General features: G+C 52.8%; 1 protein-coding gene across 2 annotated transcripts; it reads right to left on the minus strand.

The window, feature by feature from the left end:
- Window positions 1–1081: 1081 nt before the first annotated feature.
- TRARG1 (trafficking regulator of GLUT4 (SLC2A4) 1) lies at window positions 1082–17533 on the minus strand. 2 transcript variants are annotated; one of them, XM_038548418.1, is made up of 3 exons: window positions 16711–17533; window positions 5020–5247; window positions 1082–3552 (listed from the first exon to the last, which is right to left on the minus strand). In XM_038548418.1, exons 1-3 carry the CDS (start codon window positions 17095–17097, stop codon window positions 3373–3375), a joined length of 795 nt encoding a protein of 264 aa, XP_038404346.1. In that variant the 5' UTR covers window positions 17098–17533; the 3' UTR covers window positions 1082–3372. The 2 variants fall into 2 exon arrangements, with proteins under 2 accessions (XP_038404346.1, XP_038404347.1); XM_038548419.1 differs by having other exon boundaries at window positions 3397–3552; window positions 5115–5247; window positions 16711–17529.
- Between the last annotated feature and the right edge of the window lie 7246 nt (window positions 17534–24779).

Consider the following 24779-nt stretch of genomic DNA (forward strand, 5'->3'; position numbering starts at 1 on the left):
CTGGGACAAAGGTGGCTGCTCCCTTCATGGCTCTCTCAGTATCTGCTTGCTGTGTCCCTCCCAAATTTCTATGTTGAAATCCTACCCCTCAAGGTGAGTGTTAGGATGGGATCCCTGGGTGGCACAGTGGTTTAGCGCCTGCCTTTGGTCCAGGGCCTGATCCTGGAGACCGGTGATCGAATCCCACGTCAGGCTCCCTGCATGGAGCCTGCTTCTCTCCCTCTGCCTGTGTCTCTGCCTCTCTCTCTCTCTCTCTGTGACTATCATAAATAAATAAAAATTAAAAAAAAAAAAGGTGAGTGTTAGGAGGTAGGGCCTTTGGGAGGGGCCGAGGTCAACAGCATTCTGGGATTAGCGCCCTTATAAAAGAAACCCCCAGAGGGGGAGGGAAGGAAAGAGGAGGGGCTGTCACTCTGCCCACACTCACCTCCCCGCTCAGCCTGCCCTCTTGCAGGCAAGGCGTGGCCCCCCTCCCCCCTCCCCTCCCCCACTGGGACTACCTTGCCTTTCCTTCCATAGGGCTTTCCTCTCTGGGTAGCAAAGTGTGGCAGCAAGATGCCAACTTTGGGGTCAGCCCTAGGGAAAGGGTCAATTCACCAACATTTATTCAGCACCTCCTATGTGCCAGGCATGGTGTGACCTGGCACAGGTCCCCGACCATCTTGGCGCCTCAGTTTACCAATCTGAACCAGGGGATGACACTCGTAGCCCCTAGGATTTACCCATGTACATGAAGTGCCCAGCAGGTGCCGGGCTGTCAGCAGGTGGCGGTTTCCTGCTCTCTACTCTCTGCTCCTGAGGTCTTTGTCCAGATGCAGAAAGAACAGCTGAGGAAGGATGGGACTGGCATTCCTCATTAGGGAAACTGAGGCCCAGGGAGGACAGACTTGCCCAGGGGACCACCTTGAGTGTGCCCTTGCCCAGCTCCCAGTGTTTCCCTTGCCCAGTCCCAGTGTTTCCCCTTGCCCAGCTCCCAGCCCCAGCCCTGGAACCCTGGAACCCACAGGCTGAGTGAATTCCGCTCGTGCCCCCGTGGTTTGGACCCCCTTGGCCCTGGCGGCACAAAGACACAGGCCCGTGGTGCATGTTTACTTTCAGCTTTATTTCTTCCCAAGCCAAGCGATACAGAGGGGCCACCTGCCGGGTGGCGGTGGGGGTAGTTCTCCCCCTGGGACACAGGGAGAGGCTGCGTCAGCGCCCCAAGCTGGAGGGTTCATGTGGCCAGCGGCTGGACCTCCAGTGGAGCAGGGACAGCAAGGGGTGAGGCCTCGGGGTGCCAGGCTGCCTGTGGGTGGAGGCGTCAGGGGACCCTCCCCCCCAGTCTCTCTGCAGGGTTCCTGGTCCTCTGGCCAGAGGGATCAGACTCCAGGGGCCTCTGCCTCCACAATGCTCAGAGCCTCTGAGCTCCGTCCTTGGTACAACTACAAGTTTCCCAAGTTGTCCTCTCCTGAACGGAAGGACGCCCCCGCTGTCCTGTGGCTGTCTGCCAGTGGCTTCTCTTTTCTGGGCTTTGAGTGTGGACAAGTGTGTGCCTGTGCAGATCCAGGGCAGGTCTGGGTGTGTACGCCAGTCACAGCACCAGCCCCGCCTTGGCCATCATTTTCCGGACAGGACCATGCCTAAACCAGCTAGTCACCCTCTCTCTTCCCCCTGGGGTGCTGAAGCTGTGGTCCCCAGGGCTTGCCAGGAGACCACCAACTCATGAGCGGCCAGTTCCACAGATGTCATGACAGCTCCTGGCCCAACCTGACTTGGCAAGTGACACAAATACTCTGGGCTCCCTCTCTCCCTCCCCCAACAGAGGCATCTCTATTTGGGCCTCAGAGGTCCTGTAAAGCAAAGCCAGCCCCTCCTTCCGGAGTTTGCTCCCCAGGGGAGGAACTGAGGAACTGACGCTGGAACAGGAATGCTGGGCCCCAGAGGGATCCGCCCAGTGCCCCTGGGCCCTGCATCCCTCCCCTGCCACCAAGGCCCTTCTAGAAAGTTCAGAGCTGCTCTTGGGACTCCTCCTGGTAGACAGAGCCTCTGTGCTAACAGGCTCCCTCCCAGGAGCTCTGAGGAGCGTCGGGGAGACAGGCAGGGGACCTGAGAGAAGGCACGAGGGCTCTGAATGGGTGCAGGGGAAACCATGTCTGCCAGCCTGGGGCTAGTCTGGCTGTGGCTGGGAACAGGCCCTCCCATCAGGGGCCATAACGCCCACCGGCTACTGGGCAGGGCCTGGGAGCTGAAGCCAGCAAGGTAGGTGGGCCTAGGAGAAGCCCCTGTGGGCAGAGCCTGTGCCAGTAGAAGTCTGGGGAGAATCCCAGGGCAAGAAACCAGGCAGGAGGTCAAAGGACCCTGTTCAGTCCTTTCAGTTGTCAACTTAGGTCCTGACACAGAAGCCATAGTGTCACTCCCTGTCTCCCGGCACATGAGTGTATTCCCAAGCCCAGGGCCTCCCACTCTCCCAGACTGGCCCCTACAGCCAGGCCCTTCCCTCCATCTTAGAACTCTCTAGACCAAATCAACACTAAACCTTCATCAAACCCTCCAACCCATTCCCTGCTAATAGCCTGGGAGCCCATGGGAAGTCCCCCACCAAAGGTGTTCCCAAAACCCCCTCTAGGGAAAGCCTTTGTAGTCTGTGGATGGCCAGGGACACAGGGTAAAGCACAGAGCATCAGGGGCTTCTGGGCTGGGAACTACTCTGCATGGGGTCCCAAGTTTGTACCCTAGACCATCAGGGAGGCCATCGCAGGAGGCAAGCTCAGGTCTGGGCTCCTCATGGGCTGAGCAGGTCTGGGGTCAGACCCCAGGCAACGGCACAGGTAGGGAGGGAGCAAGAGGCAGGCTGGGTCATCCGGGGAGACGTGTTGGGACCGGAGCTCTCAGCAGAGATGATCCTGAAATTGAAAAGCTAGAGAAGAGGTGCAGTTCCTAGTCCTGTCTTCACCAGCATTCCTTCTGGTACCTCCGCCCTGTGATGCAGGGGGCCCGTCACCTCTCTCCAGGCACCTGCACATCTTGGGTGCCCAAGGAGGTCCCAGGGTGTGTGCTGGGCGGCAGCTGAGCCTCTGAGCTGGGATCGAAGCAAGCATGTGGCACAAGGCATGCAAATAATCTTTTTTACACCCGGGCACCCCCCACCCCGCCCACAAAAATACAAAAGAGAAAGTCCCACGTCCTGGCTCCTGCTCATCAGACACACAGGGAATGTGCTGTTTCTCCTCTGCATCTCCTCCGCGGAGCTGGTTCCCCTTCCGACAGGCAATATGTGCTGCTTGGTGAGTCAGGAGATCGTAGGGATAAGAAACAAGCCAGTACACCGAGGCCAAACACCGGGCCGTGTCCATCAGATTAAACCACATTATTCGTTCTTCTTGCTTTTTGCATCTAATGTGGGCTGACAGTGGGGAGACCTGGGGGCTTCCCTCCAAGTTCGTGCTTTGGGGGCTCAGGGACGTCACTGTCCTGTGCTCCCGCGGGAGGTGGGGTGTGTGAGTTTGGAGGCCTCCAGCCGGCCAGGGCTGCCTCCACCAGCGCAGTGCCCCGGTTGGTTTTATTTCTTTGGAACTGTAAAGAGAACAGTCACGGCAGAAGAGAGCTCAGAACAGGCGTTCAAGTCCTTGCCTGGAGGATTTGGGGTTTTGTTTCCTAATGGGAAGAGGCAACAGGGTCCTCTGACTGGGGTGTCTAAACTCCCACCTGCAGCCTCAGCTGTCAGTTCACAGCGCCAGAGGACCCCCAAACATAGAACCATCGAGGCCTGAGTTTTTCAAACAATTCCCTTTGCCAGTTTGAGTTCAATACTCATCCTTTGCCGTCAAAAAAGTCATGGCAAACGTGATAAGCAGCCACAGGACAAAGGAGGCTGAGGTGCACAGGGGGCTCCCCAGCTAATGCTCACACCAGCAGGCCCCTGCCCCTCATGTTCCTGTGCGGCCGCCAGCCCCACAGACAGCATAGAACGTGCTTCATTTCAAACACTTGGACAGTGGAGGACGTGGATTTGAAACCCAAGCAGGCTGAACACAAACTGAACTCTTCCCTCTCCAAAGTGGCCAGGGCTGCCCATGACCCCACCGCCGAATCTCAGGCTTTCTGCCCCAGGTTGAACCCTCCTGTTCTAAATCAGTGCCTCCTTTAATGACTGGACTGGAAATCTTACTGAAATGCAGACCCTTAGCTGAAATGCAGTGGGTTTGGGCTGGGGCCTGAGACTTTGCGTTTCTGACACACTCCTGGTGTCAGCAGCCACTGCTGCTGGTCCACATGGCGCATCTGGAGTAGCCAAGTCTTTAGGGGAAAAGCTTAGGCTGTTCCCTGCAAGAGGCAGAGATGGTTGGGGGCTTCCCAAGACGAGCATGTGACAACGCTGCCCTGCACAGCCCAGACACTCAAAGCTGTGCTGGCCCATTGAGCAGCTGAGGGTCACCTTTCAAAATGGTGCCCTCACTTGGTTAATTTCCCTGGGCCAGGGATCCCTGGGTGGCTCAGCGGTTTGGTGCCTGCCTTTGGCCCAGGGCACGATCCTGGAGATCCGGGATCGAATCCCACATTGGGCTCCCGGTGCATGGAGCCTGCTTCTCCCTCTGCCTGTGTCTCTGTGCCTCTCTCTCTCTGTGACTATCATAAATAAATAAAAATAAAATAAAGAAAAAAAAATTTCCCTGGGCCAACTCTGGGGGCTCACAGAGTGTTCCCCCCAGACTTCCACCACATGCATTGTTTATTCCCAGTATGTGCTGGCCATCGCAACAGGAATGCTTCCAGGGCGGGCCCACCATTCACCAAGCAGCATCACATCCATGATCTTGGGTGATGCTCACAAGGCTCAGCCAGACACGACACCAGCCCAAGTCCCTCAGAGCTGAGACTGGAGCTGGCCGCCTCTGACTCCCAGGCCTGTGCTTTTCCCATACCCTTTCCTAATGACCCGGGTGAAAGGCAAGTCAGAAGCCAGTCTCATTCAGCTGGGCACCACCGGGGATAGGGTCACTTCTGAGAGACGATCGGTCTATGTCCCCCATGTGCTCTTACCTCATTCCCACTGCCCCCTCCCCAGGGAGCTGGGCTGCACCCTTCCGTAGTCCCGAGCAAGCTGGCTTGCTTGGCTCCCTGTGACGGGGCCTCACCTGTGAAGTTGACGGTCATGGCCACGATGATGATAATGATTCCCATGATGATGAAGGTGATGCTGAGCAGCCGGGCCAGGCGACCCAGCCTCCGAGCCCCATCCAGGTCCCCCTGTTGCACGCTACTTCGGGACTGCAAAGAGAGGGTGGCAGAGACCTCAGGAAAGCTGTTCCCAGCAGACCTGTGGGGGGGCCCCTGGCCTGGGCCTCCAGAACCCACCCAGCCTCCATTGCAGCCCACATTCCAGCACCTATCCTGAGGACAGGAAGCAGGCTTCTCCTGCTCAAGTGGCTCACATCTCTTGTGGGAACCCCCAACGGAGCCCACCCCTCACTGGAAACAGAACCAAGCAGTGCAGGGCACTTCCTCCCAGAGCAGTGCTGAGTCACAGTCACAGTGGCAGGTGGCATAGTAGGGACCGAGAGTCTGGGAGGGTGGGCCAGGTCCAGGCCATGCTGAGCTGGCAGGACAGGTAAGCCCCCCCTCTAGAGCCCTGCCCAAGGCTCACTGCTATGGCCACCCTAACAAAGCCCTATGGCTTTTTCTGTAGCCCGAGGGCCTGCCTCTGCTCCTCTATGACCCTGTCTTCCACAACAGGAAAAAATATCATTGATCCTCCCTCTTCCTATTTCGCACCCAGAAACCACGAGCTTCCTCAACTAAGCTGACTTCCCAAATCATACCAGAAAGGCAGGCATCTTGGGTTTGAATTGGAGAGGCTGGGGCTTGGGGGAGGCCATGCTTGGCTTCACAGGGGTCCATTTGATACCTCACTCTTTCTCAGTGAGTTTGGTTTTTCTCAGCCTTATTTAATTTAGTGAAAGCAGGTGGGTGGTGTGGGGATGGCCAGCTCTTGGGAGGTCCTACAGGGGCTCAGTAGGAGGTGTGTCCCAAGTGTATCCATGGAGGCCCCACACCCCATCCATGATGGTTTAAGAATCAGCCTGCTGACCAAGGCTGGCCTGTGACTTCCAGACTCCTCCAGCTCTAGAAGTCTCTGAGGCTTCCTGGACTTCTAGAAAGAACAGATACAAGCAGGAGTCCACTAGAGGTGTGACTGCTTTCAAGGTATTAGGCCACTTATTTGGTTACTTTATTATCCAAATATCTGAGGCTCCTGAGTTCAGCAGGAAATACAGTTGAGTCCTTTGATGATGGTGGTGGTGGTGGTGATGATGTCTTGAGACCTTACTTTGCACCAGGCAGGTTGCTAAGGACTACACCTGAATCTCATTTAGGCTCAGAACACCCCATGAACTTGGCAATGTTGCCCACTTTTAAAGAAGCTGAAGTTCAGCAAAGATACCCCTCCCCTCTCTGTTCTCTTCATGAGGGTGCCCTCCCTCCCCCAGGTCCTGTCTTTTTCTCCTCTCAGAAACCTAACCAATCTCCCACCCCACACCATGGCTCCCTGTTCAAGCTCCTTCCAGGACGGTACCACCTGCCTGCCACAGTGTTTGACATCAGACTTGCTCTGCCTCAGATCTGCTCCTGGCCTTGTGCTCCTCTGTCCAATTATTGGCCACAGCCTGGAGTCCATCATCCCAGTTGGTCACAATGCCTGTCCCATCCATCCTACCAAGAGGTTTCCTCTCCTGGTCAATTCCACTGCAGTCTTCTCTGGCTGCCTTGCACCTGCCCTGGGTCCGGTTTCACTTCCCACCCAAGCCAGCACAATGGCCTCCTGAAGATCCATCCCCAGCTCTACACTCTCTTCCTCTCCGTGCCACTCCCCACACGACCATTCCCCTCCACAGAGATTTATGCCAGACCCTGTGCTAGACCCCTGGCATGTGGTCGTAGGGTGGGATCAGAGAGGAGGTGGAGGAGATCCCTGGGTGGCTCAGCAGTTTAGCGCCTGCCTTCGGCCCAGGGCGTGATCCTGGGGTCCCAGGATTGGGTCCCACATCGGGCTCCTTGCGTGGAGCCTGCTTCTCCCTCTGCTTGTGTCCCTGCCCCTCTCTCTCTCTCTCTCTCTCTCTCTCTCTCTCTCTCTGTGTGTGTGTGTGTGTGTGTGTGTGTCATGAATTAATGAATAAAATCTTTAAAAAGAGAGAGAGGAAGTGGAGAGTTGGAAGCTGATGCACAAGTTTAAGAAGATGGTGACTTAGCCAGTGACCCTGCCCAGCATCTTCCATGGCTTCTCCACTGTTCACAGAACAAAGTCCAAACCCAGGTTAATGTTGCACTTCCAGATTTTATCCTCTATTCTTCCTTTCCACAACCTCAGGACCCAGCCAATCTGAATTGCTCCAGGTCTGAGCACCAACTCTCACATGCCTTTGCCGGTGCTCTCTCTCCTGCCAGCATTCCCACCTTTTCAACCACTGGTCCATATCGTCTCCATCCTTCAATGGCTGCCCCAATGCCACCCCCTCTGTGAAGCCCACCAAGGCTCCTCCACCTCCACCAGAATAACAATCCCTATCATTATTCAAACATCTACCTTGTACCGAGAACCATGTTAAGTCCTTGTCATCCAGCAGAGCATTAGAGCACCTAACACTCCTATGAGTTAGGGAGTATTATTAGACTATTTTACAAATGAGAGGCTGGAGCACAGAGCACCACGCAGGTGTGAGAGAAGCAACTGGAGCAGAGAAGAGAGGCCAGGTCAGCAAGGACCCTGACTATCACAAAATGGAATCTGGATTCTGTCTTGCAGGTACTGGGCGTCCTACAACTGAGTAAGACAAATAGAGGATTTCATCAAAACAGGAGAGAGAAAGATCCAGTCAGAGGGAGAAGATGAAAAGACCCAGAGGTGATTGGTGCCCCAATGTCCTGAGTATTCCTGAGTTCTGAACCCCAGTGTCCTGAACTCAGGGTAACAGAGAGATTTAGACTTGAGCACAGCCAGCAGAGGAGAGCACCGCTGTCTTGGAGACAGGACAAATGTGGGTACTGGTGGTCTCACACTTCAATAGGTCTGTAGGAGGGTCTGGTCAGAATGTTGTGAGTGTTCATGCCTCTGGACCTCAGGGTGCCCAGTGACAATGGACAAGTGTCATCCAGCAAGAGGTTTAAGAGGAGGTGGGGCTGGTTTGAGGAGGGGGCATGGGCGGGGGCTCAGGCAACAGTCCATCCTGAGACTCACAAGCCCACCTAAACCTGGCAAGCAGGTGCAGCCTCCCAGCCCCCTACAAGGCAAGGGCAGCCTGGAGGGGAGCACAGGTTTTGAAATTAGACTTCCTGCGTGCCTGTCCCCACCCTCTACAGCTCTCCTAGCTCCATGACCCTGGATGAGTGGCTTTTCTCTGTCTCTCCTCATCCTCAAATATCACCAGGTATGAATTCTTGACCTTTCTAACGTCCCTCAAGTCTGCCCCTACATCTCCAGCTGTTTCCACTGCCCTATCCACTCCTGCAATATGTTTCATCTGGAGACTGCACCAGCCTCACCCTTCAAGAATCACCTCCAGTAAAACTTTCCTTGGTGCCCAAAAGCAATCAATCAGCCCCTCTTTGGGGCTCCCATAGCATCTTACACCATGCTCTCTTCCTCCCTTCCCATCTTGTATCATTAGTTTTCATGTCAATCTCTTACCCTAGACTTGAAGGCAGGGACCGAGCAGCCTCAATCTTGGTGTCCCTCTTATGTAACCTAGGGACTGGCCCTAAGAGACATTCAGTAAGCATTTGAGGAAGTAAAGGATAAAAGAAGAGAAAAAGAATGAGAGAAGAGTCTGTTTTCCAACTACTGAACTTAGCCAGCGGAATGCTCCAAGTTAATAGAAGATTCATGAATAAAATAAAGGCAACAGGTCCCACAGGAAAGATATCTGTTATCTGGGTTTTGTAACTCACGCCACCTCCAGCTCTCTGCATGGCCAGCCCAGGTCACTGCACGAAGGACTTCAACATCAAGGCAACACCTTCTTCCCTCTTGGGAGGAAGAGGGGGCAACATACAGAAATGCTTCAGGAATTTCCAGGAAGTTTGGCCTTAGAAATTCTGGGGCTGGGCAGCCCCGGTGGCGCAGCGGTTTGGCACCGCCTGCAGCCCAGGGTGTGATCCTGGAGACCCAGGATTGAGTCCCATGTGGGGCTTCCTGTAGGGAGCCTGCTTCTCCCTCTGCCTGTGTCTCTAAACAAAATCTTTAAAAAAAAAAAAAAAAGAAAAAGAAAAAGAAAAAAGAAATTCTGAAGCTACTTTGAATCATTACCAAGAGACTCATTCTCAGCTGTAAGCGTGGCATGCAGCGGGAAGGGGCACAGGATTTGGGATGAGTCCTGCTCCTCACTTGCCAGAGAAATCTTTGTGCATTTGGCAATGATTCAGGACCCGTGGAGGCGCGTGTGTGTGGTTGCTTGGGTATAAGAGGTGGGAAGGGGAAGCAGGAGGGAGAAATGAATTTTTCACTCTAAACTCAATTGCTCTTCATTATCCACAGAGCCATCAGCCTGTGCATCCCTCTCATGCATGTTCCTTTGAGCCTGAGAGACAGTGTTCAGGGACATGCACTGGGAATGGCCAGATAAGCCATTGTTGGATCATACGCTGTCATATGTTGTGCAACGTAAGCCTCACGACTATTCTGTAAATCTTAGTTTTCTGATCTGTAAAATGGAGGGAATAGCTGCCTTGAAGAGGAGAGCCCTACTTTTATATATAGAAGTTCCTTACCACTAGCTGGCACTCATTTCTGAAGTCCTTCCATTAGTTCCCAAATGAAAAATTCATCCCTTGACTCCAGGAATGGAAGAAGATCCTTCATTACTTTTTATGAGTGACTTACCAGCTGCATATCAAACCCCACTTAATGACATCCTCTCCCCTTTATACCAAATGGCTCAAGTTGAAGGCACAATAATAATTGCAGTAATGGTTGTAATGACAGTGAATTAATAGATCATTTGTGATTGCAACGGCTGTGGGAATGGTAAGGGAGAAAATGAATTCAGGTTAATAGATCAGTGAGGAAAGACACTGAAAAAAGCCTGAGAGCTGGTAGGGGGTGGGGAGGGAAGCAGATGGGGTAGGGGAAGTGTTGGGGAGAGCTGCGGGGGGGGGGGGGGGGCGGGGGGGTGCGTAGCTGAAACCGCCAGAGGAGGGTGGCTGCCGAACCTATCAGGAATGAGCTTCCTCCACTCATGAGGCTCAGGCCAAGCCCCGGCAGGTCTGAGGAGGACTGACAAGATGTGATCAGCTGATCGATCGCTGACCAGCTATTTGTTCTTCCACAGAGATCAAGAAACTCCTGGCAGGTCAAAGCTAAGGGATGTGCTTCCCCATGCCCCCTTTCGCATCCCTCTCTGTACAACAGTGCAATTCTTTCTGGAATGCTCTAACTACAGGGTTAACTTCAGTTGCTGGAGAGTGGAGAGGCATGGGGTGGGGTGGGGGCTCCTGGGGAAGGACTCCAGTCAGCTCCCATGGGGGGTGGGAGTGGGAGTGGTTGGAGATGGTTAGGACCTTGAGACAGCAACTGTTTGCCAACCATTCAGAAGTATGTCAATATTTTCAATACTTTAAGCCATATGTCTGTGCCAGCTGACCCTCAGTACTGGTTGGGGCTCAGCACTCTTGCTGGGTGAATGCATGAATGCATGAAAGGGAGTGAATGCAATGAAAGGGAGTCTACAACTGGTCAGTTAAATAACCAGGTCATCCAGAATGCCTGAGAAAGGGAATATTGAACCACTCTGGACCTCTTTCATGCTTCCCACATGTGGTAAGAGGAATTGACAGAAAAGTGGTTGATCAGAGGCTTCCAACAAAACCATGGACAGGGCTGCCCCTCTCCCAGACGGCGTCACGAGGGCTGACACTCCAGTATCCCCCAAACTGGCTCAAGTCAGAATTGCTTGCCCACTAGGGATTTGCCCTTTCCTCTGACATTACAAATTTCATTTAGTATTAATAACAGTAACCACTGCCATTTATTAAGCATTTACTATGTGCCAGGCTCTGTGGTAGGTGTTTTCACATATTAACCCAGTTAATCCTCCCAACAGATTTATGGGGTAGACAGTCTTATTAAACCTGTTTAATAGATGAGAGAACTGAGGCTACAGAAGGAAGGAAGTTGAGGGATTTAGACACGGTCCCCCAAGCTGTCACGCGGCTTTTAATGCCCAGAGCTGGGATGCACAGCCAGGTCTGTCTGATGCTTGTTTAAGCACTGCTGTCAACTGAAGGCCCAACTGCCTGGGGTTCAGGTCCCCCTGTTGCTGGCCCTGAGGAGGAACATGGTCATCTGTCAGCCTGACCCAGGAGAAAAACAGATGAAGCCAGTCCTGGCCACCTCAGGAGGCTCACGGGAGGCTGCAGGGTTAGGTCTGAATACCTGGGATCCTGTTGTTACAGCCACAGTGGAAAGGACCCTGCTGGTCCACTAGTCTCCCACTGATAGAGTCAGTAGGGGTGGAGAGGGATGACATGTTGAGGGGGAGCGTGGAGAGAAAGAGGGAAGGAAGTGGATCATCACATCATCCCTGCACAAATGCCCCCAAAGGTCTGGCTTTCCTGGGAGGGATACACCATCTTTGTCCCCAGAGGTAGATGCAGGGCAGGGGCATGGAGAAAGATTCAGCATCCAGCGGACATGCCTCTTACCAGTTGTGTGACCATGGGCAAGGCACTGCTCAAGTGTCTCTGTCACCTCATGTGGTAAATGAGAACAATTAGCCAGACTGTCGGCCTCATAGTAGGGCATGCTCTGCAGACTCTAAGCTCAGGAAAGGCCATCAGGGCTGTGGGTCTCCTTCCCCGCTGGGGTCAAGGGCTTTACTTGGTAACTAGAGTGGGACTCAGGTAAGGAGTTCTGGAGTCTGTCCCCAGGACCTAGAGATACCAGCACAGGAGACTTACTATCTGTACTCTCTGTCCCTCCTTCACCCCTGCTTGGGTGGGGCCACGTCTCATGGCTCCATGAATAACTGACCCCTTCCTTCCTGGGGACTGGGAGGGTCCTGTGAACTAGCTGGCTCCCAAAAGAAGGGAGACAATGGTGGGCACACCCAATAACACCCCATCCTGGCCAGGCTCCCCCAATTCCCACGAGGTGGGCTAGTGTCCTGGGTAGAACAGGGGCTCTGGCTCCAGCCATCTAATCCTGGGTTCCTCAATCCCAGCAGGTTACTCCACAGCTCTGCTTCAGCTTTCTCAGCTATAAAAGGGAAAATAATACCAATACCTGGACCTCATATGGTTATAGCCTGGATTAAATGAGATAATGTATGTAAAAAATGTGGACCTGTGCCCGACATTTAGCAAGTGATATCCCTCAACACAGGGCTCCCCCAGGCTCCTTCTTTCTGGTTTCTCACAGTTCTCTTTGGAAATTCATTTCCACAGCTCTACTCCACCTCGCTGCCACCCCATATGGCCCTGCTTTGAAATATCAGCCCCCAGAACCTCTCTCATGCCCTCTCTCTCACAGCACCTGCTCTTGGACTTCTTTGAGCCTCTACCTGTTACCCCGCCCTCTCCTCCAAAGTCATCACCACCTTTCTAGCCTCATTCCCTCCAGCCCAGCCTGATCCTTCTGTCCCACATTTGCCATCCTCGCCAGCATCATTCTGTGACACTTGGTCTGCCTTCATGGCAACCCTGCCATCCCCAGCCTTGGATGGATCCAATGTCCCATGTGTGACTCTATACCCAAAAAGCTGGAGAAAAAAAATGCACCACCGCGCAGGCTGTTGACCACTCAGGATCCTGATGTCCAGCCTCAGCAAGGCCCTTAGGTCGTTGACCTCTCTGTCCCTTGTCACCTCTCTTGTCATCCCCTGTCACCGGGCCCTTTTTCTCAGCAAACGTCCTTGTGTGTGCCCCTGGTGGCATGGAGCCCATACAGCATGAGCCAGCTCCTTTTCACTTGAGCATTTCTATCTGCTGCTGCCCTCATGGCCTTTCCTGCAGGCTCCCAGAGACGGGGTCCCTCTTTGGGATCCCACTTCTGCACCCTCCATGAACCTCCTCAGTCACCTCTCCTTCTTGCCTCACCCTCTCCGTCACCAGGGTCCCCAGGGGTCTGTAAGTGGCCCAGCCACTGGACACTCACATCTGTATTGGGCCTGACCTCTCCACTGCATTGGACCATTCCTCCTCCTCTCAAACTTGCTCCTCCCTGGGTGTCTCTCCCTCTCTTCTAGTTTACCTTCCACCCCTGGAATCTTCTTTTCAAAACTCTTTCCTGTCCCCTTCCCTTGGAGTGAGATAACCAAGAGTGTGAAATAATTGCCACTGCTTTCTCTTCTCCAATTCTCTCATCGGTGCCCTCCTTCCTAAGCCACTGCTCGGCCCATGCCTTCATCATCCCATCTGGACTAACTCAAGAGTGTCCTACAGGGTCTCCCTCCCCCCAGTCCTGCCTGCTCAAGCTCATTTCCCAGTGCAGTTGGGTGTTAGTTTTAAATTTTTTTTTTAAGTTTTTATTTATTTATGATAGTCACAGAGAGAGAGAGAGGCAGAGACACAGGCAGAGGGAGAAGCAGGCTCCATGCACCGGGAACCCGACGTGGGATTCGATCCCGGGTCTCCAGGATCGCGCCCTGGGCCAAAGGCAGGCGCCAAACCGCTGTGCCACCCAGGGATCCCTGGGTGTTAGTTTTAAAATGTGAACAGACCACATCATGCCTCTGCTTAAAATTTTTCAGGGGCTCCCCAGAGCCACTAGGATAAAACTTAAATCCCAAGAGCAGGTCCCTGCCTACCTCTCTCCATCACCATACTCTTGCATCCTTCCACCATGTCAAATAGACCGTGTCCTCCATCTTCCCAAATGCCTAGCATGACTCCTCATTGGTAAAGGGGGCATAGTCATTCATGGGGGGCTCAATCATTCTCTACTACTTAGTTGTCTCCATACAAGCAACTTGCCAGTCAAGTGAATGGTCAACTGAATAAATGTTAACAACTCTTAGAAGGTTTCCAGGAATCCTTTTTGCCTCTCACTATGCCCTGGTCCAGGCTTCTTCATCTCTCACCTGTGCTCCTGCAAAGTTTCCTTCTCCCTACTGCCAGGCTCAGAGGGACCCCTTCCACCCCTCTTACCCTGTACCAGCCAGCTTTACCAAAATGGAAATCTGACCACACCTCTCTCTGGCTCCAAACCGTGTGATACATATGCCACAGCCCAGCTGAAGCTTGCAGCCACACCCAAAGGACCACATGCTGTAGGATTCCACTGATATGAAATGTCCAGAAGAGGCAAATCCATAGACACAGAAAGATAAGTGGTTTGTTAGATTTGAGGGGGCTCATGGGAGAGATGGGGTGATAAAAAAAGGCATGGAGCTTTTTTGGAGGTGAGAAAAATGTCCTAAAACTGACTGTGGTTATGATTGCATTTATCTGTGAACATACTAAAAATCTCTGAATTGTACACTTTGAACAGGTGAATTGTATGATATGTGTATTATATTTCAAAGCTCCGAGAAAACCCAAAAAACCCATGATGGCATCCCATGCCTGGCCAGGGAGACACTCAGGTTCCACTTAATTATTGCTACCATGTAAGAGCACTTGCTGTGTGTTGGGTATTGTACTTAAGCACTTTGTGCAGCTCATCTCACTTCACCCTCACACAGCTCTCTAATGTAAGTGTTGTGTGACACCCATTTTGCAGATGGGAAAACTGAGAAGAGAGATTTGAGTCACTTGCCCGAAGCCCCATGATACCTCGTGGTTCCATCTAGCATGAGCACTTCTTGCAGTATGTTACAGGATCTGTTTACAAGTTTCTCTCCACTAGACTGGAGGCTCCTGGGAATTGGTTCTGGTTTAGCACCATATTCCCTGCCTCTGGCCCAGTGACCTTCAGAATGGACTCAGGAACCTGAGGAGGATGTACAAATGTCCTGGGGGTGGCTTCAGTGGTCTCACAGTCTTGGACTCAGGGGCATTTGACAATGTCTTCCCAGCCTGCACCCTGTCACCCCCACAAAGAGATGGATTCCAACAACCTGTTTTCTCCTGGGCCCTTGTAAGGTTTCCTCACCAAAGCTTGTCTCCCCTTCTGGGGCTTCTCCCTATAACCAAGAGGGTGGCCCTGCCCAGAGCCCCTGGCTGCACCTCTGAGACCTGGTTCTGCCCCAGCAGCCCCTAAGTGCAGAAAGGTACAGGAAGCTCCTCAAAGACACCCCCCCCCCCCACTGTCGGGTCCCGCTCAGCCCTGGATCTTGTGCTAGATCTGCCAGGGGGTCAGGGAAGACATCCCTGGATGGACACTGGGCCTTAGCAAGGCGGAAGGAGGTGTCTGAGGGGTCAGGGGCTTTCTCAGAAGACAGCCCAGGAGCAGCAGGAGTGACCACAGCTCTCAAGGACTCAGTGACAGATGACTCAGCAGGGAGTCCCTCCACAGGGAAGCAGACAGCATCTCCCTGCCCTGTCCCCCAGCCCTGACCAGCGTGGGGCCAGTGCTTTACTACTCCTGTTTTCTGTTTGCATTCTGAAAGCCAGTGCCTGCCCCGTGTCTCTCTCACCACCCTTTCCGTCCCCCCTCTTCCTGGACCTCAAAAGTCACTCGCCAACATCTACCAATGTTTGCTGTGGATCTTCTGTAAGTAGCTCTAATCAAATGGCTTGGTTTGGGGACAACCTAAGTTTACTCAGAACCCTAAGGACAAGTGTGTGAGAAGCGAAGACTAGCCCACATGCTCCTCCTTGGCAAGGCCAGCCATGCCCTCTGACACACACTTTTCATCCACGGCCCAGACCTCCCCTAACCTAAAGACAGACTAAAAAAAAAAAAAAAAAAAAAAAAAGACAGACTAAAGACAGATGCTGAAATCAGTGTCAGCACTGAGGCCCAGGGGCTCCAGCAAAAACAGCCCCCCCCCAAGGAGCAGCCTCGGGGGAGTCAGGCCCCAGGGCCCTCAGTGCGCGTCAAGGAAGCCACGCCGGCTCTTGGAAACCAGAGTTGGCAAAGGCCATTAGAACACCCAGGTGGCCTGGGGTGAAGGGTGGGGGCAGCTGGCTCCCCTCCTGAGAACTCAGGGTCCTGAGAGCCCACACTGGCCACAACCTCTACTAACACACAGCCACGGCCCCACTCAGGGTGACTCCTTGGGACACTCCCCCCTCCAACAAAAGGCAAGCCCTCGGGGATCCCTGGGTGGCTCAGCGGTTTGGTGCCTGCCTTCGGCCCAGGGCGTGATCCTGGAGTCCCGGGATTGAGTCCCACATCAGGCTACCTGCATGGAGCCTGCTTCTCCATCTGCCTGTGTCTCTGACTCTCTCTCTCTCTGTGTCTCTGTGTCTCTCATGAATAAATAAATAAAATCTTTAAAAAAAAAAAAAAAAGGCAAGCCCTCCCAACTTCAACTTGGCTGCCTCTCTGCAATGTGGAGTTGAGCTCCATGTGGCTCCCTGGGGTCCCTTCCCTAGCAGGGATGTGTGCAAAGTCAAGCTGTAATGACAAAAAGCCGAGATGAGGGAGGGCAGCAAACAGAAGGTCTTTGGTCCCTGGCCCCCTCTTCTGTTGGGGGGGGGGCGGTAGTAGGCCAGGTGAGAAAGGGAATTTTCCTCCCAGCTCCCAGCCCCCAGCTCTCCCTCCTTTGCACCCTAGGCAGAGTGGTGCCTTCCAGGGGAACATGCTTCCTGAGCCCAGGGCCCAGTCTCTGCCCTGGAGCAAAGAGCAGCACTTACCATGATAGAAAATATGAGGGGGATGAGGTTGAGGGGCCAGACGGGACAGAAGCAGGAGGCGATGGCAAGGATGAGGTAATCTTTGGGGACTTCTTGGTCCTGGGCAGAGGAGGCAGTGGCAACGGAGGATGCCCTCCTAGAGCTGGCCCGAGAGGGAGACCATGGCAGTGTGGCTTCCTGTCGCCCCTCAAAAGCCACCTTGAAGGGCAGGCCATGACCATTCTGCTCCAGGTCCAGGGCCCCGGAGAGGGACTTGGACAGCTTCAGTGGCTTGTCATCCTTGCCTTCCACCTTCGTGAGGAGCTTCTCCATCTCTGGCAGGTCCAGGGGTAAGGCAGTGCCGGGCTCCTGAGCCAAGGGAAACTGAGGCTGCACAGGGTTGGCCATGTTGGCTTGGGGCTTCAGGCTGAGACGATCGGCTCCAGAGGGACCTCAGCACACCATTCCTCAGCCCAGATCCAGGGGCCTACAGGTCAGGGGCAGAAGTGTCACCCAGGGAAGCCAGGGCTAGATGGCAGGGTCGGCTTCTCCAGGCAGCCCGAGTTCAGAGGCTGAGGCCTGTCTGATGCCCCCGAGGAGCTTCGGGAAGCTGGAGCCCTGGGCTCTGTTCAAGTTGGAGGCCAACTTTGCTGGTGCTGCTAACAGCACAGATGGGCGGGGAAGTAACAGAGGCAGCTCCAAGAGCAGAGAGAAGACGCTCCTCTCCTGGGTGAGGCTCAGGCTAAGTCGGGGAGGGAGGGAGCCAGTATGTGTGTACACACAGCTCCCTCCCTCCCCCTTCAGAGATGCTTTTCCTTTTTAATTCCCCTCTCCCCTGAGAACTGCCAAGCGGTGTACTGCCTCTGCCCCAGCGCAGCCCAGTGCAGCCCAGAGGGACTGGGGTGGGCCTCTGGCTTCCACTGCAGCCACAGAACCTGCCTCAATGGGCTGGGGGCTCCAGGTAGGGGAAAAAGACAAAGTGGGTCACAGAGTGTGGGGGTGTCTTCAACTGTCCTGGGAAATGGAGCCCTCCGCTTCTCTTCTGCTGGAGTAGGCTCACACTCCTTCCCCTCTGTCGGGAAACGCTGAGCCCCAGACCTAGGGACCTAGGCAGCCCACCTCCACCCTCACCTCCATCCCCCTGAGGTGTCCAGGCCACAGCCTGGCTCCGGGCTCCAGGAGGGGAGGGTGGACTAAGCATCGCCTGAGGATCCTGCCTCAATGGGGTTCTGAGCTCCTCAGGGTGTGTGTGTGGGGGTGTTAGGGAGGAAGGTTCCATGAGGGTTCTAACTCATGCCCATCAGGGCCTTTCTGGGGTGCTCTCAAGGAGCAGCAAAGACACTTCTGTTCACGAGCTCCCTGGGGGCAGATGCCAGTTCTGAAGGGCTTCGATCCTGGTGAGCCCTCACCGGGTGAGCCTGTCCTCTCTGATTCTTGCGGTCTCCCGTCATTCCCTCCCCTGTCTTCCCCTTGTTTCAGCCTCCTCTTCCATGCTCCTCATCTCTTTTGTGTCCCCAATATCTCTCTCCTTTCATAAGCACCACCTGGAATCACTCTGTGTGTGTGTGTGTGTGTGTGTGTGTGTGTGTCTCAGAGTGGGTGGTGGGAGAGGGTACAGGAAAGAATCTAAAGCCCTAGCTAGGGTCATGCAGGACAGGGATGGGAAGGTAGAGGTGGGATGGACCTCAGAGGTTGTGGGGTTCTGATAGTCCCGATGAGAAAACTGAGGCCGGAAATGGAGGGACACTCATCTCAACCAGATATCACTCCCTTGTCCGGGCTTGGGGCCCAGCTTGGCACAAGATGAGCCACTGTAGTGAAAAGAAGTAGCTTTGGTTTGTGTGTCAAGCTGGCCTCAAAAATGCTGCTTCCAGGGGCACCTGGGTGGTTCAGTGGTTGAGAGTCTTCCTCTGGCTCAGGTCATAATCCTGGGGTCCCTGGGATCAAGTCCTGGGAGCCTGCTTCTCCCTCCCTAAGTCTCTGCCTCTCTCTCTATGTCTCTCATGAATAAATAAATAAAATCTTAAAAAAAAAAAAAGCTGCTTCCAGCAAGGGCTGTGACAAGGGATGGGGGTGGGGGGTTGGAGGGTGGTAATGTGACCAGATAACAGAGTGGAGGGAGGAAAGAGCCACATGCTAGGGGCTCAAGGGAAGTCTGGGGAGCTGAAAAGGCACCTGGAGACTAATGAGTTTTGAAAATAGTGTGTAACTTTGTTATTTTCTTTTTAAAGATTTTATTTATTCATAGAAACACAGAGAGAGAATGAGAGGCAGAGACACAGGCAGAGGGAGAAGCAGGCTCCATGCAGGGAGCCCGACATGGGACTCGATCCAGGGTCTCCAGGATCACTCCCAGGGCTGAAGGCGGTGCTAAACCGCTGCGCCACCGGGGCTGCCCTAGTGTGTAACTTTGGCACAAATTTTCAAGTTTGGTGAATCTGACTATACTAAATTAAGAATTTTTGCTCCATAAAGGAAACCCATTATTGTTTGCAAAAGGCTGTCCTCCAGGGCAAGCAATGAGATTGTTGCTCTCTGTGGGGAAGAGCAGGTAGGGTGGGGGATAGAGACTTCCTCCTTATCTCTGTTCTTAAGGAAGCTCTTTCACCCTCAGGCCAGGGGTGGGGCAAGAGAATAAGCTGGGCTACCTTGCCCAGGAACTTCCGAGAATGTGCTAATGCCTTTTTAAACAGGAGATCTCCCGCAGAGGGTGGGAAGTTGGGTCCCTGAGACCCCTATACTCTAAGTCAGTATCAGACTTAGGCACTTCCGTATTACATGTGGAAGCTGACCCTGGGCCCCTCTGGGGGGGGCGCCCTATAGCTGCCCGGCCCAAAGGTTCCATAGCCTCTAGCCCAGCGTGGCTATTGAGCACCTGAAACGTAGCTAAAGTGAAATGTGCTGGGGCACCTGGTGGCTCAGTGGTTGAGCATCTATCTGTCTTTGGCTCAGATCGTGATCCTGGGGTCCTGGGATCAAGTCCTGCATCAGGCTCCCTGTAGGGAGCCTGCTTCTCCCTCTGCCTATGTCTCTAGCTCTCTCTGTGTTTCTCTCATGAATAAATAAATAAATAAAAATCTTTTAAAAAATAAAATAAAGTGAAATGTGCTTAACTATAAAACACACTTTCGAATAATTAGTACAAAAAGATATGTAAGGGGCGCCTGGGTGGCTCAGTTGGTTAATCGTCTGACCTTGGCTGGGGTCATGATCTCAAAGTCCTAGGGTTGAGCCCCACGTTGGGCTCCATCCTCAGCAGGGAGTCTGCTTGAGTATTCTCTCCCTCTGCCTCTCCCCCTGTGTTCTCTCTCTCTCAAATAAATAAATAATCTTTAAAAAAAAAAAAAAAAGGAATGTAGGCAGCCCGGGTGGCTCAGTGGTTTAGCACCATCTTCAGCCCAGGCATGATCCTGGAGTCCCGGGATCGAGTCCCACGTCAGGCTCCCAGTGCATGGAGCCTCCTTCCCCCTCTGCCTGTGTCTCTGCCTCTCTCTCTCTCTCTGTGACTATCATAAAAAAAATAAAAAATAAAAATAAAAAAATAAAAAAGGGGTCTTTTTTACTTACTTAAAACTCTAAGAGAAAAGAAAAAGCCAAGAAGCCCCCAGGGTGACTGGTGGCTGTGGGGCTGCCAGGCTGGCTTCCTGGTCTTGCCCCCCCAACCCCTGCCCACCCTGGGATGACTAGGCCACAGGGCGATGCTGGGCTCACAGTGCCATCTAGTGGCCTCGTAGTGATGAGGGGAAAGACCAAAGGTAGGGCTGGGGCCCGGGGAAGGGGAGGAGCAGGGAGGAGCCTCAGGTCGGGGGTCCCTCCAGGGCGGGTAATCCGGTGCAGCCAGCTGCCCCCACTCCAGTGTGCGGTGCCGCCTCCGCACTTCCCCCACTCCCAACTAGGCTCTCTCTGTCTCTCTTTTGTTAAGATCTTAAGCATTTATTTATGAGATTCACAGAGGCGGAGACATAGGCAGAGGGAGAAGCAGGCTCTTCACAAGGAGCCCAATGCGAGACTTGATCCCCGGACCCTGGGATCACGACCTGGCCCAAGGCACATGCTCAACCACTGAGCCCCCCAAGCATTCCCCAAGTAGGGTCTTAAACGGAGGCCCATGGCATACTTAGCATACAGAGTGGGTTTGGTCTGCACAGTGTTAACTCAATATGTGCTTTTTTAAAAATCCATTTCACATAGAAATGGAGCACCAGACTTTTAACATGAAGATCTGGGAACTCTGGGCCCGTTTTCTGCAAAACAGCAAGGTGCTGGGCTAGCTGCAGGCATGGAGCTCCTGCAGCTCCACCTTCAGGAGGCTGGCCTTCCCCGGGGGACTGGAGCTGTGAGCCCCTGCAGCTAGACAGACGGACTGGCCTGTCTGTTCCACTGGCTGCTGAAGAAAGGTATTCCCAGGTATGCCCTGCCCCTTCCTTGCCCAGACCCTGGCCCAGTGAAGGTCTGGCTGGCTGAAGACACCAACCAAGTGCCCAGGGTGTGTCCACATGGACGCTAATTCCTACCTCTCTGCCTGGCCCCAGCCTTAGTGCACTCGGAGCAAGGAAGATGGCGAGATGTTAGCAGTGAAGGGGAAAGGGACCTGCATACTGTGGGGATGTCCTTTGAGGGTAGGATGGGCAGGGGAGCAAACCTCAGAAGGATGGGGGAGTTGGACCCCAATCCAAGGGTAGAGGTAATTGAACTCTCTCAGATCCATGCCCCACAGGTGTCAGGAAACCCTCTGGGGCTGACGGGGCAGGAATAATGAAGTCAATTCCTCTTCTCACTGAGGCCCTCCTGGGCTTAGCTCACCCTGCAACTGCAGCCTTCTGGTATCTGTGGTACGTGTGAGCATGCATGTGCACACACACACACACAATGTAAGAAAAACTTGATGTAATCCCACTCCTATCAGCAAGCATCCAGGTTTCACATCCAGTGAAGTGGACTCCCTGCAAAGGATCCACTCGGGATACTTTGTCCTTGCTGTCCTTGCTCAAAACATTTCCCTACCCCTCTTTGGAAGGCTCTCTAAAGAAACAAATCTTGCACCTTTAAAAAGCAAGTGTGAAGAACCTAATAGATACTAACTGTTTGCATCTCTCCAAATTCTCTTAGGGTATCGTTCATGTACCTACACGTTTGTCTATGGTTATAATCAGTGGGCACAGACCATTGTGTGATCTGCTCCTCTAACTCACGATTTTCCCTCTGTTAGAACACCAGCCTTTGCTCTTCACCATGTCTCTAGGATTGGGCCTTGGTATTCTTTCAAATCTTTCACTGGGCCAGTGCCTCTGGGACCACCTTCTTTGCAAATATGCTTTTCCTTTTCGGATTACTCCCTTGGAGTACTTTAATTGCAATTTGGCCAAATTGTTTTATATCAGAAAAGGAACAGATCCACAGGACAACTAGAAATCTGGAAATGTGCCCTTTCCTCACCATCCCTGACAACATCGGTCTCACATTTGTTATCTATCTCTGCCAGTGTGTCTCTCTCATTGCTAGACAGACAAGGTGCTGGTCCCTGTGATGGAGGCAATGAATACAAGGGGAGGGGTTGGAAGGTTCAGACTTCCTAAGAGGAGCCAAAAGACTGCGTGTATCAGCCCTTCGTGAGCTGTGAAGCTGCTACCAGGGTCTGCCATTCTTCTCTGTGCCCCCTCTTTCCTGCACTATTCCAGTGCACGGTTGCGATCAACCTTATAGATAGAGGATTTCTGTCTTTAGATATACCAGTCTTCCATCTCTCTCTCTCTCTCTCTCTCTCTCTCTCTTTAGACTTATTTTGGGACACCTGAGTGGCTCAGCAGTTGAGCGTCTGCCTCAGGCTCAGGGCGTGATCCTGGGATCCCCCATCAAGTCCCCACATCAGGCTCCTTGCAGGGAGCCTACTTCTGCCTCTGCCTATGTCTCTGCCTCTCTCTGTGTGTGTTTCTCATTAATAAATAAAATCTTTTTTAAAAAAAAGTTTAAGATTTATTTATTTATATATTTGAGAGAGAGCATGACCTGGGGGAGAGGCAGTGGGAGAAGCAGAGAGAATCTCCAGCAGATTCCCTGCTGAACTCAGAGCTGCATCCCATGACCCCAAGATGGTTACCTGACCAAAATCAAGAGTCAGATGCTCAGCCGACTGAGTCACCCAGGCGCCCCAACACTTCGTATCTTTTAGCCATAACTTTTAGCAGCTCTCCTACATGTTTTCTCTTTCTAGCACTTTCCTCTTTAGATTTGCTTCATACCTATTGTCAAACCATTTTTCTCTGTATTTGGACAAACCTATCTGGTCTCCGTTGATAATGTCCATTTCTTTAATAATCACAAATTTAGCTTCTTTCACAGTAAGCCAGTCATCTTGGATGGATATAGTTTGGGGATCCAGATTAAAAAAATCAAACAAGGGTTCCAGAAAATTTGGAGGGCACATGATTAAAGGTATTCGAGCCCAGGAGACCCTAATGCATCAGGGAGAGAGGTAGGGAGTACCTGTTAGGTCAATAAATGCACATATACACACACAAACATTCACACGTCCACATGTCTATATAAGCACTCATGTGATGTGTGGGTGTCAGAGAACCTTTGCGACAAAAAAAGGTCTTTGAATACTAGGCAAACACCTAACAGCACTCAAATATACACAAGTATGGGGGAGCCTAGGTGGCTCAGTGTTTGAGCACCTGCCTTTGGCTCAGGAAGTGATCCTGGGGTGGTGGGATCGAGTCCCACATCAGGCTCCCCATGAGGAGCCTGCTTTTCTCTGCCTGTCTCCGTGTCTCTCGTGAATAAATAAATAAAATCTTAACAATATATATGTGTATATATACACACACACACACACACAAATGCACTCGAACACATGGTCCTGATAAGACAATAGCTAATGTGTTTTCAGCTTTCATTTATAAAACAGCTTCCCACGCATTCTCTCTTTATAACAACCTGTGAATAGAATTTGTCTTAATAGCTTTCACTCATTGAGCGCTCACAGGGCCGGACACTATGCCAAGTGCTTGAAATGCATTATCTCATTTAGTCTGCACAACAGCCTATGATGCTCACCTTTAGCCCATTATACAGAGGGAAACACCGGGGCTCAAAGCCCTTAGGCAATTTGCCAAAGGTCACTCGGCTGGAAAATGAAGACACTGCGAAGTACTTTCACATCCTCCCCTCTGACTTCACACATCTGCTGCACACTCACACTTCCACCTGCAGGGGGCACCCTCACCATTCCTGAGCTGAGAGTGCAACTGAGCCAGAACTCTCACCTCTTTCTATCCTGGAACTTAGGAAAGCAGGACTTACTGGTCATTTTATTATGTTTCCAGGGCATAAAAACCTGGAGCCGAAGCAAGGCAGAAGCATTGTCCAAACTTATCATAAGATTTATAAGAATATACAAACAGTAACAATTTATGGAACACCTTCTAATCGCCAGAAACTGCACATAATGAACCAGTGTTAACCCTCACAGCCACCCTGAGGTGGAATCATCTGTGTCAGTGGTGAGGAACTAGAGGTTTAGAGAGGGTAAGTGATGCCATGGGTCACACACGTAGTAAGTGGCAGAACACACGTAGGTCTGGCTCTTTCCTTTCCACTATCAGACGGTGGCACCACCTCTCCACAGATGGAAGGCTCAGTGGGCAAGCCTGGGGCCAGATTCCCACATTTGGTTCCTGATTGGATCCCATGATTCCTCTGCCCAGAGTCAAAGCCTTTTTGTGATCTGTGCTGCAGCCACCTGCCCTGTAAAATTGGGAGTCCTAATACCTGTGGGCTCGGGACAGGGTGCTGAGTGTGCCAGCCAGTGTCTTGCTTGCAGAAAGCAAAGATATCTTTAATTACAGCAGTGAGCCTCACCTTGACTATCTGGGGGATCTCTCACTCATCTCGGGGTCTATAGCTCCAACTTCATCTGTGATGCTCCCCCAATTCTGAGTTGTGTAACTTTTCTTCCCCCAGCTGGAGAGTGTCCAGCTCTCCAAGGAGACCAGAGAGCCCCCAGCCCCTCCCCTGGCACACCTGGGTTCTCACCCCCGCCAGCAGCAACTGCAGCAGCAGCCTGGTCAGCAGGAGTGGGGCCAGAC

This window comes from Canis lupus, chromosome 9 (genome assembly GCF_011100685.1).
Source record: "Canis lupus familiaris isolate Mischka breed German Shepherd chromosome 9, alternate assembly UU_Cfam_GSD_1.0, whole genome shotgun sequence".
NCBI classification, from domain to species: domain Eukaryota; kingdom Metazoa; phylum Chordata; class Mammalia; order Carnivora; family Canidae; genus Canis; species Canis lupus.

What these genes read in the sequence shown, in the direction of transcription:
- TRARG1 (XM_038548418.1), bottom strand. Translation starts at nt 17,097, where the DNA reads ATGGCCAACCCTGTGCAGCCTCAGTTTCCCTTGGCTCAGGAGCCCGGC. An exon ending in CCCTCATATTTTCTATCATG is followed by an intron (nt 5,248 to 16,710) that starts GTAAGTGCTGCT and finishes CTCTCTTTGCAG; the next exon opens with TCCCGAAGTAGCGTGCAACA. An exon ending in GAGGGGGCAGTGGGAATGAG is followed by an intron (nt 3,553 to 5,019) that starts GTAAGAGCACAT and finishes TTCTCTTTACAG; the next exon opens with TTCCAAAGAAATAAAACCAA.